Consider the following 12,217-nt stretch of genomic DNA (forward strand, 5'->3'; position numbering starts at 1 on the left):
TCTTGCTCTGGGCCAGCTGGCTGGCACACCCAGGGGTAGCAGTGCTGGCATATCATGACCTAGCAGGACAACGGGGAGGGGGAAGAGGATTCTGGCGAAGGGTGTAGGCATGACTGGTACATAGCGGGGCAAGCTGGGGATGGAGAAGGAGAGGTCGGGGGGCTTAGGAGGTACTCACAGGACAGCAGGGGACAGTGGCGGTCAGTTGACAGGAACCTCCGTCTCCACAAACATGGTGGGCTCTGAGGAATCAAGAACAGCAGGAGGTGCACTCTAGGAGCACTCTGAGGCAGGAAAGCTCACTAGTGGACCAGCTTGAGATAATGGGACTCATTAGGTCTGGGAGGAGGTTCGAGGTCCCTCAGGTGGATTAAGCTCAAGGTAGGTGGGGGTCACATGTCTCATCAAGTGGAGCAACATGGCTGCTCAGCTGGAGCAAACCCAGATGCGTCAGTTCAAGGTGCTCAACTTTCCACATTGATGGACCATGACTTGGGTGTTCCAGGAGCTTCACATGTTGGGTTTTTTTTTGGGGGGGGGGGAGAGATTGACCTCCAGGTTCCCTGACTCTGGATGGGCTGCAGTGGCAGGCGCCCAGCCTGTTGGACTTTGGGCTTGGCTTACTTCCCTGTTTAGGGAAGCTTTTAATGTTTGATGTATTACTGTATTTTAATATTCGGTTGAAAGCCGCCCAGAGTGGCTGGGGAGGCCCAGCCAGATGGGCGGGGTATAAATAATAAATTATTATTATTATTATTATTATTATTATTATTATTATTAAACCTGGATTGTTTCTCTTGACCTGTTGAATTGCCAAGCTACTTGCTAACATTTGCCCTTGGGACTGTGTACACCAGTGGGACTTGCTGCCAGGTATGCTGGGGTTCAGGATGGCATCAGAAAATGGAGCCAGACAGCTGTTGGGTTCTACTCAACTGTGATTTTTTCTTTTCTTTTGTGCGCCGCAATGCAATGCCTAGGAAGAGGGAAATAGGCAGAGAGGAGGTTCACGTGACTAGGAAGCTTCAGAGGTGGGAAAGAATGACATTCACTAGCCATTTTTATGCCTGGCAAATTGAATTTGTATAGCCAATTGTGAACCAGTGCTGTGTGTGCATAAAATGCCAGATGGAACCAAGGGCTGTGTTCAGAATGAACTGTTCAAAATAGTAACTGCATGTACCTGATGGTGAATCATTTTTTCTGTCCTGCGTATAAACCAAGTTCTGTCATTTGAAAGGTAAGCCTCATTATACCAGCAAAAGAGTGTTTTCAGCCAATATATCCAGAAGCCGCTTTATTTATCACTAGATCATAGTATTTGGGCTCGGCTGGGCGAGCAGTCAATGATCACGCTGTTAATTTATAGATTAGTTTATTTCTGCCTTTGGCTGGTTCTTGCTGTTGTTGTCAAGGATTACAGCGTGCTTTCATCATCCTGGCAACCCTACCCAGTTTGAAGGGACTTAAATCCCAGAAGATCAATCGAGGAAGAGCATCAGTTACCCCCACCCATCCCACCCTGTCCAGCTCTCGTCCACATTGTTGTCATCTGTCAAATCACCCTTGCAGGTAAACGTATTAAATGGAGAAAAATTATAAGAGTGTTCAGCTCTCCACTATGTTTGTATGTATGTAGATTGTTTTGCAAGCCAGAGGGGATTTTTGTTTTTTTAAAGAACACTCAATATCTAACAAAAGAAGAATTTCTACTGCAGTCACTCATGCAGTGTCCCTTGATATCAGACGCTAGCAGGATAAAGGCATAGTTGAGCTGTAATCCAAAAATGGCAAACAGCGGGTTGAAATGAAGTAAACAGTCCATATGGAGTAGCAAAGCATAGTATTCCTGGAAGACAGGCTTAGTGGTAGAGCGCATGCTTTGAATGCAGAGGGGTCTGGGTTCAATCCTGGGGAAAGACCCAGGTGTGTGTGTGTGTGTGTGTGTGTGTGAGAGAGAGAGAGAGAGAGAGAGAGAGAGAGAGAGAGAGAGAGAGATATTTATATACTGCCCTTCACTTTACACAAGGCAGTGTGCAGAAATAAAACAAATACAAACTAGTTGGTTAAACCATGGTGTTGATAATGCTCAAGGTCATAGGTTTGCTCCCCCTATGGGCCACCTACATATTTCCACATTGCAGGGGGTTGGACTAGCTGAACTTTGGGGTCCCTTCCAACTCTACAATTCCATGATTGACAATAATTTTAAAAAATCTATACCAAATTACAATCGCAACAACATATGCTGTAGTGGTTAAAGTGTTGGAGCAGGACCTGGGAAACCAAGATTCAAATCCTGCCCCTCAGCCATGAAGCTCACTGGGTGACCTTGGGTCTGTCACTGTTTCTGTCTGACCTACCTCACTGGGTTGTTGTAAGCAGGGAGTGGGTGGTGCTGTGGTATACTCTAAACCACTGAGCCTCTTGGGCTTGCTGATCAGAAGGTCAGCAGTTTGAATCCGCGTGATGATGTGAGCTCCTGTTGCTCGGTCCCAGCTCCTGCCAACCTAGCAGTTCAAAAGCACACCAGTGCAAGTAGATAAATAGGTACCGCTGTGGTGGGAAGGTAAACAGAATTTCCGTGCGCTCTGGCACTCATCATGGTGTTCCGTTGCACAAGAAGCGGTTTAGTCATGCTGGCCACATGAGCCGAAAAGCTGTCTGTGGACAAATGCTGGCTTCCTTGGCCTGAAAGTGAGATGAGTGCCACAACCCATAGTTGGCTTTGACTGGACTTAACCATCCAGGGGTCCTTTATCTTTCTTTCTTTTTTACCAAGCAGGGCATATTTTACAGCCGGAACTGAGTTCCAGCATCTCTCAGGTGGGCACCATTGCCATTACAGAACTACAAGGGAGGTGTTCATGTTGAATCTGGCACCTCTTTTTCTAGAAAAACAGCAAATTGGGGGTCATTTTTTTAAAAAAAAATATTTACAGCAAAGGGAAACTTCCATCCTTACTTTAGACACTTTTTTCAATAGCACAACTCCAAAACAATTGCAGGAATTGAGATTAGGGAAGTAGTAGTAGTAATAATAATATTTATAACCCGCCCACTTTTCTCAATAGCACAACTCCAAAATGATTGCAGGAAATGAGATCAGGGAAGTAATAATAATAAATAAATAAATAAATAATAATAAATCCCTAAACAGGGCTGCCTTCATATTTCTTCTAAACATCAGATAGTTGTTTATTTCTTTGACATCTGATGGGAGGGCATTCCACAGGGCGGGTGCCACTACCGAGAAGGCCCTCTGCCTGTCTTCTCATAAGGGGAGACAGGGTTGGGTTCAGTTCGCTTTGCTCAAGTGCTTCATTGGTTTGAAGTCTATCCCCAACACCTCCTGTTTTAGAAGTGAATGGGCAGATACGTAAAGAAACAAAGTTGGGAGAGTGCACCTGGCCAATCCATGTTTGCAAGCATGTGCATTATACAGTTATGCAGGGCCACCTTGGGTTTCAGGATACCCTGAAGGGGTATAATTTCTTCCTTAGCCTGGTGAGGTCACATGTCAAAACAATAAGAAAGAAAAGCAAAATTGACAAAGTACCCTACCACATCGTCCATGACAACATTGAGCAGAGAAGCACTAAAGGGGACTTCATAAATCATGTCTCAGAATGTAGTCTGTTGGTATAACCCTTCCACATCATGATTTGACTTGCTGGAGGCAGCAACAGCATCCCATCTTTGTTGACACAGGATACGAAAGGCTCAAATTTATCCCTTGTAGCAATCCCTCTTACAACACAGAATTGATAAGCTTTGGGATGTTTTTGTTAAGCAGCCCCCTGTTATTTGAGGGGGGGTGGAATAGCTGGTGCATATTGGATGCTGTGGTATGGTGGCGAGGGTGTTGAATTAGAGCAGGTTTGAAACCCCAGTCCTCCATGAAACGCACTGCGTGACCTTGAGGCAGACACTCTCTCTCAGCCAAACCTCCCTTAACAGCGTTGTCATGAGGAGCTCCTTGCAGGAAAGGAAGGATATATATGTAAATGATAAATACATTCTAAGCTCCATCTTCCTCCAAATTTGCTCCCTTATCATCAGCAGCCTATTTTCTGAGGAAAGGCTCCAGAAGACTCTTATTTTTAACCATTAAGAAAAATGATGTACTGTAGAGGTGAGAAATGGAATAGGATGGTAATTTTCATTCCCTCCACCAGCAAGTCTTTGCACCTACGACCTCCTTACTGTTTGCATTTCCTTCCTTCCTTTTTCTGGTCGCATCTTCTGTGCTCACAGAAGTGTAGCGGGCAGCAGCTTGATTCAGAGAGACAGCAGCTGTTCGTGTTCATGGTGTGGATCATCAAACCTAATAGGGCTTGTTAAAAGTGCGACAGACCAGGGATAAGCTCACCAGCTCACTCCAATCAACAGGGTGTCAAGCTAGGCCTCCGAAATGCCACCTTAGGATGCTGTTAACACTTGCATCCCTGCTTCCAGGTCCCTAACTCTTAAGGACTTCAGGAGGCTTACAGGAAAATATAAACTTCAGTAGAAAATCACCAAGGCTGTCACCACTATCTAAATACACCTGCTTATCCTCTACCTGTATTTCAAATTTCAAATGCTCTAATTAAGAAGCTTAAGTCCTCTAGGCAGGATGAGAACAGGACAAACTACAGTGATTCTGGAAGTTTCTGATCTTTGTTAACACAACCCCAACCTTTCAGCCAGTGGCTGAAAGGGATTAGTCAGGGCTATCAAATTCAATCTCTACTCTCTGCTGTTTTTAAAATTTTGCACCTGAATATCTCTCTCTCTCTCTCTCTCTCTCTCACACACACACACACACAGAGAGAGAGAGAGAAAGAGAGATTTATATACTGCCCTTCACTTTACACAAGGCAGCGTGCAGAAATAAAACGAATACAAACTAGATTTTCCAGTTACCCTAGCTCAGTTGGTTAAACCATGGTGCTGATGATTCCGAAGGTCGCAGGTTTGCTCCCCCTATGGGCCACCTACATATTTCCACATTGCAAGGGGTTGGACTATAGCTGAACTTTGGGGTCCCTTCCACCTCTACAATTCCATGATTAATAATATTTTTTTAAAAATCTATACCAAATTACAATCGCAACAACATACGCTGTAGTGGTTAAAGTGTTGGAGCAGGACCTGGGAGACCAAGGTTCAAATCCTGCCCCTCAGCCATGAAGCTCACTGGGTGACCTTGGGTCTGTCATTGTTTCTGTCTAAGCTACCTCACTGGGTTGTTATAAGCAGGGAGTGGGTGGTGCTGTGGTCTAAATGTATATTTGACAAGAAGCAAAGTGGCAAGAAGACTGCACTGTAAAAAGATGCACACAAGCAGGATTTTGGCATGCAAATACCCTTGTAGTCTCCCAACCCACCATCTATGTTTACCTCTGAGAATGTAGAGGTATTTGCACACCAGTGAATGAACAGAGCCTGTTGCCACATACAAGCATCTATGGACTGGAGAACTAATCCCAACAGTGGCACTAGAAAAAGAATAGGGGGGGCAATCACACACAGGGAAGCAGTATTAGGAGACACCAGCAGGACTTTCTGAGCTTCCTTTTTTCCAAAAAAACCTTTGGGATAAATGGGAAGGTGCCATTCTGCCCACAACCACCAAATCCAAGGTGGATCAGTGAAGACCCTCTGGTGGGGCATTCTAACCACCCAGATATTGACATGGCCCTCCTTGGGTTTCCTTGGAACTTCTAACATGTACCTTTTCCAGGTGGCCCTTGCCACTGTGAAAGGGTCCACACCCCACAGTTTAAGATGCAATGTCTTAAAATGATGGAGAGTACTAAATAGAGTGAAGAGAGTGAAAATAGGCATACATTATTCCCAAGTTTCAGAATTTCAAATCAAAGGCTTATAAGGCAAATCAGTGCATGGAACCCATACCTGGTTTTATTTTGCAAAAGAACGAAACGGTATTGCTCATTACAATTAAAATTTTACAGAAATATTCGCTCATTCATGAAGCCCTTTTTGGTCTCTCTACCTTCTGAAAAAGCTGTCTGGCACAGAGCAGTCTTGTCATTCTGATGGGCACCGAAGCCTCCATGTGCAAACCAGTATTGCATTTCATCATCCCCCAAGCTGACATGCCCGGATGTTTTGGACTACAACTCCCATCAGCTGCAGCCAGCACAGCTGGGGATAATGGATACTGGCTGGACCCACGAAGAATTGTAGTCCGAAACATCTGGCGGCCACCAGGTTAGGGGAAAGCTGCTTTGCAATGATGTCCCTCTCATCTTTGAAGTGCCATGCATGGTTGTTTAGGAAATATCAGAAGATCCTTATTATTATTATTAGAATTTATATACTGCCCTATACCAGGAGGTCTCAGGGCGGTTCACAGAATAAAATCAAAATAGAAAACCACAAAATACATAAGCAAAATAAAAACAACAACCCAATAACCCCCACCCACCCCAAAAAAATCATTTTGAAAGGGGAAAGGATCCGCACAACATTAAAGGTAAGACAATTAACAAACCTGGACAAGAGCCACTCGCTGGAAAGACCATTATCTCAGAAATGTTTGCAGCAATATTTATTTATTGGCAACCAAATTGGCCAGGTGCCTTTCTGATACAAAGACAAAAATAGCTTTGAAATAAGTGTGGGGGGTGGAATTAGTTTTGGTTGTTGAGCAGATGTAATACTAGCGCTTCATCTTCCGCAAGGGAAAGGCCTGTATCTAATGTTGCAAATGAGTCCTCTTTGCTGAGTTTGATCTTCTTTCTTCTTGGTGCTGTTTCTACCGCTGATGCACTTCCACCAGAATGTTGTTTGTCCATCCCAGGACCACTGCAGAAACAAATAAATCACCCTTTTAATAAGTGCATTTAAGCCAATTAAGCACCATGCAAGCACACAATTCATTTTTAACAGAGGCAGGTTTATGCACAGATAAGGGACAAGCACGTTGATGGCTGTAAAAAGAGGAACTATAGATTGAAGAGCTCAAAAGTTGAGACCAATTCTGCTGACCAAGGAAAATGTGTCATTAGTTGGAAGAAACAGAGATTTACCATTGCTTTAAATTAATTTACTGTTTGTTGATGGCAAGCAACAAATATGAGCACGTGTAAATTTAAACGCTCGCTAATATTGTGGACTAAACATGTCTTGCTCCTTGTAATCAGATATGCGTTGTGACTTGTGCGGCATTGACTAAGAGGAGCTCTGGTCAATCACAGCAAAGCAGCATCTAGTCCACAGTAGACAACCAGGTGCCTCAAGAAATCCAAGCATCTATGGGCTAAAATGTAGTAGTCCTTGGCCACTCTTGCTGCTCTAAGCAACCAGTAGCTAGGTGAGTCACCATTTTCAAACATACAGGTTCCACACAACCATCACAGCTATCACCCAGTGATAGAACTATCCTCTGAATTTGTCTATTCCCAACTTTCCAAATTTAAATTTCTCCAAATTAACAAAAACAAATTGGCAATAACCTTGTCAAACACTTTTTTTGGCATCAAGGGATATGTTTGCAGCCGAATCTCTCTCTCTCTCTCCCTCTCCCCTATTCCAAGCAAGCAAATTGGCAACCAATCTTAAATGATCCACTCCTTGTGAATAAAAACCCCTTGGTCCAGATGGACTATTGTTGCTGGCCCTGCCTGGATTCTATTGGCAAACACAGCTGTTAATATTTTAACATCTATATTAGGGAACATATTCTGCTGTAACAATTCAGTAAGCACAGTGGTGGGGGACAGCAATCAGTTAATAGGAAGCCGGTCGAATTTGCTCTGGATTTTTGGAAGGCAACTGTCTATCATGGGTTGGTAATTTTTCCAAAAAATAAAATAAAAAATGGTCTGGTTATGATATCAGCATGGGCAATTCACTCCCAGTCTGATCTGAAAACCATTCATTGGTGTATAGGTAGGTTTTTGTTTTTAAGAGGAGCATCCTCCTGCTGCCTTATAAAACCAAAATTTAAAATGTGTTTTGTTTAGGTCAGCACTGTTTATTCTGACTTTATTGCAAGCACAAATAATTGCAGGGGCAACAGAGTGCCCACTATTATGAAACACCTAGCAGGGCTTTAAAAATAATAACACAGCATATTAAAATGTGAATTTGCGAAGCAATAGCAGCACAGTGAAACTTCCCATTCCCCAAATAAACAAAATTGGAAAAAAAATATTTTCATTTTTGCTGTCTTTGTCAAAAAAGATAAAATTAGACCTATCTGTTTTGCAGTGGGATTGCAGGTGCGCATTCCATATGCTCTGCCTACCTGAGCTGTTTTTGTCGACAAGACCAGATCGTAAGTATCATATTCTATTAAACTAAAGAAAGATCTCTGTGCAAGCCCAGAACCTCATCTTTGTGGAGGATGGGTGGCAAAATGATGAGAAGATTGTTATTAATATATCACTGATCTAACGTTGACATTTTTTGAAGAGGAAAAACTGAGACATGAAGACTTTTTTACAGCCGGGTCTTGAGACTGTCTGCACATCAATCAAGGTATCTGCTATCCCCATGTTACTGCTAGGACTCTGGGGTTGCGAGGTTCACATAATGAAACATGCATGAAGACCAGACATTAGTGGCAGCTCTTGTGGCAACTGCTACAGTTCCTACCGCTGGGTGCTGCTGATGAGTAGGTGAGGATGAAGCTGTGCCCTTGTTGGAGAGTATCAGGAGAGGGTGGAAGGGCCAGCCAAAGACATTTTACTGCCTGAGACAAAGGCAAGATGGCACCTCTCTCCATTCCAGGTACAGAAGCCACATGGAATTGCAGATGAACCTTCCTTGAACACAGGTGATGTGATAGCATCCTCCACTGCACCTAAGGCAGTGGAGGATTGCCAGGACAGGTTGTGTGGCAACAGAATAAAATGCCTAGGAGATTCGGGAGTAACAGCATGAGGTGGTTGCCTCTCTGTGCCTAATGGTAGGACCGGCCCTGAGTGGCAACAGAAGCAACCTGGCTGCTACTCTAGCACCATGCATTCAGACAAAATACTTACTTATTGGTCCAGGCCAGGCACTCAGACGGCAGTTTGCAGAGTATGACATGCCCCCCTCTTGCCAATAGAATGGGAGGATCACAACAGGCTCCTCCTACGGCTGCTATAGCCACTTTTTGAAAAGGAAACAATCCTCCACAAGATGGGAAGCCTGATTCCCTTCCCTACTTATGCCAAGTTGCTGCTGCAGCAGCCACTTGCAAGAGAGAGTCAAACTGTAGTCATTTGCGGAGCCCAGGGAGCAGTGAATCCGACTAGTCCCAGGGCAAGGTCCAACCAGATGAACCAGACATTGTGGTTTATAAAAGGAAGTTATTGTCCTCGCCCATAGCTTGGCTTGTTTAGAAAATGACCAGGGCTCGTTAACTGTGCCATCAGTCAGGGGACCAAGGACCACTGGGAGTCAGCTCCCATCCCATCCAGCCTATCTCCCATCCAAAAGCCAAAGGAGGAGGAGCCACAGGGAACTAGCTTCTCACATGCCCTGCCTAAAAGAACACTCCTTTCCAATGGACAGTTGCTTTGGGGCTGCAGAGGGAAGAGGGCATTTGGCTGGAGTAACAAGCAGAAGCACCAGCAAAGGAAAGATGAAGCAGGCCTGAACTGGCAATCAATGCCCTCTTACGGCTCACTGCTTTGTTCTGGCCTTGAAGAACTGCTCTCTCTCTCTCCTCTGTCTTTCCCCTCCCCTCTCCAATCACCGCCTGAAAAGCGGGATGAAAATATAGTGAATGAATAGCAAGTCCGTCTGCTTTTCTGGCACGTCTCAGAACAGACGTGCTTTGAGAAGTCCTGGGCCCAGAGCACAGTGATTAGTGTTTGAAGTGAAAAAGAGGTGGATGGAGGAATCTGGAAGAAAAGGTTTTAAGTGCTAGCAAGATGACAGAATCGTAGAGCGAGTGAAAAGAGCTTTCAAGGCTGTGTAGTGAACAGTGGAGCCGCAAAATCCACAAGAACAGACCATCCTCAACTGCATAGTTTGGAGCAGCTGTTCTCAGCCTGGTTCCTTCCAGAGTTTTTAGACTACAACTTCCATCAGGCTCATCCAGCAAAGCTCTGCCCTGGAGGCCCAGGTCCTGCTTCTCCTTGCTCTTCCTGCCTGTCTACCTGCTGTTCTCCTCCAAGTGTGTGAACAGTGACAAGCATGAGGAGAATGAGGAGACATCACTAAGGGTTTGTAAACCTGACGGCAGGGTCCATTTCTCTCTCTCTTCTCTCTTTTAACTGATGTGAGCTTTGGGAGACAATTGTTGTCTGCCAAGCAGGGTGAAAATATAGGCATCACCAGTGAAGCTTTGATCCCTTCCTGAGCTGTGTGGTGGAACTGAAATATCTTTCCAGCACATATATAGATAATGGATAATGCTCCCTCAAACTTTCCTCCTGGATTTGTGGGGCAGGTTTAAAAATCACACAAACCAAACAAATAAAAGAAAACAGTAAAAGGCAGCATTGCAAAAGGAGCCTCGTTTATGTGTAACGCTAGTCATGCACTTCCCGGCCTGATATCCCTAGTTTCATAATTAACATGTTTCATAAGTAACATGGAGTCTTGTGGCACCTTAAAGAATAATGGATCTATTATTTGTGAGCTTTCTTGGACAAGTCCGCTTACCATACTTTTCTGATAAGACGAGTCAAAAATAAGATTAAAAATTGGGGGCATCTTATACATGGATAGTGAATATGCAGGACAGGCGATTGGTTGCAGCCACGAGCAGGAGTTTTTCAGCGGCAATTGGGTGTGTGATTTGTGGCTGTGCCAAGGGCTGCTGTGGATTGGCTGCCGCTGCGACAACTGGGTGTGTGACTGGCAGGTACTGGGCAGACGCTTGTTTTTTTCTGTGACGCGTGCAATCGGCAGCATATGTGAATCGGGTGAGTGATTTTCGGGGCGTTCCCCTCCAAAAAAAGCTCAACAAATCTGGGCAATCCTCCCCGCATTTTCTTAAATTGGAGTCCCCAAAAGTAGGGGGTGTCTTATACATGGGAGCGTCTTATACACGGAAAAATATGCTAATAAAATGCATGAAATGATATCCTGAACTGCAGATATGCATATACATGGGAGAGGTGTGTGTATGTGGATTGCAAAAAGTAAGATCACGGGAAAATGAAATGCATTCTCTGCTCCCTTTTGTGCATTTCATTTCCCTCTGACCTCACTCTTGACATCCCAACTATGTGTATGGGTACCTGCAACTCAGGATAATGCTTCATGCATCTGATGAGGTGGGCTGTAATCAACAAAAGATTATGCCATAATACTTTTGTTAGTTTCTAAGGTGACACAAGAGTCTCCGTTGTTTCTTGCTGCAAAAGGCTAACATGGCTACTCCTCTGGAAATAAGTTTCTTAAGGAAGCTGATCTGCCAGCAGCATGCAGAGCAGGGAGTTTAGGGATAGCCGGTCCCTCAAGAACTGCCGTTTTGCTAATCAAGGACACTGGGCGGCAAGCCACACACATACATTTTAATTTGCAAGGCCACGGCGAGAATTCTAATGAAGATTAATTAATGCAGACCCTTCTGCAGAGCCCCTGCGCTGCTTCTTCCTCACTCAGTGTCAGAATGTTGACTGCACACCGCGGTAGTAATGAAAATACACTGTGCGTTGTGTTATTCTCTTTTTTCCCCAGCCATTCTTCCTAATGCACACTGAAAAAGTTCTAAAATGAGGTTTATGAAGGAAGCAAGGAATAAGGTTGATCTTGCCTGAGATTCATTATAGGTTCAAGTGCCCCCGAATTGAGAAGACTCAATAAGGCTGTTTTGGGCAAACCAAGTAACAAGAACACAGGATGAGCCAAAGACATTTAAAATGGAAATTAAATTAAATTAATCTGGGCAAAGTGAAGGTTGTTTCTCCTTTAATGGATTAAATGGCCAACAACAAATTCTACTCATCTACCAGTATGATTAAGTTGCATGGGTGATGTCACATTATTACACTCTTATTATCGGTGACTGTTTAAAATAGTTTGCAATGCTTATTGCATCGGAATGGCATGTTAAAATGGATTTAATGGGCACAATCTGACAAACTAAGCCCACTGAGAATCAATGGGCATTTGAGCACCTAGATTGTGCCAGGCTGTGGCTGTTTTATGTCTGCTTTCACTCTAGCTGCTCTCAAATGGGCTCCTCTGCAATACCAAACCTAGTTATTTCAGCATCAGCAATCTTGTTTTCAGTTGCACAGTGTCAACTGCCAGCTTG

The 12,217-nt window shown here is 44.2% G+C and overlaps 1 protein-coding gene across 2 annotated transcripts in view; it reads right to left on the reverse strand.

The window, feature by feature from the left end:
• DDX10 (DEAD-box helicase 10) overlaps nt 1-12,217 on the reverse strand; it is a 170,830-nt gene that overhangs the window by 3,695 nt on the left and 154,918 nt on the right. The window contains exon 18 of one of the 2 annotated variants that reach the window (XM_083609043.1): nt 6,545-6,816. The exons of the other annotated variant lie outside the window; for it this stretch is intronic. Within the exon in view, the coding sequence (XP_083465169.1) occupies nt 6,642-6,816 (175 nt within the window). The 3' untranslated portion in view covers nt 6,545-6,641. Of the gene's footprint in view, nt 1-6,544; nt 6,817-12,217 lie in introns of those variants that run through there. 2 annotated transcript variants of the gene reach the window in all.

This window comes from Podarcis filfolensis (assembly GCF_964270895.1).
Source record: "Podarcis filfolensis genome assembly, chromosome: 4".
NCBI classification, from domain to species: Eukaryota; Metazoa; Chordata; class Lepidosauria; order Squamata; family Lacertidae; genus Podarcis; species Podarcis filfolensis.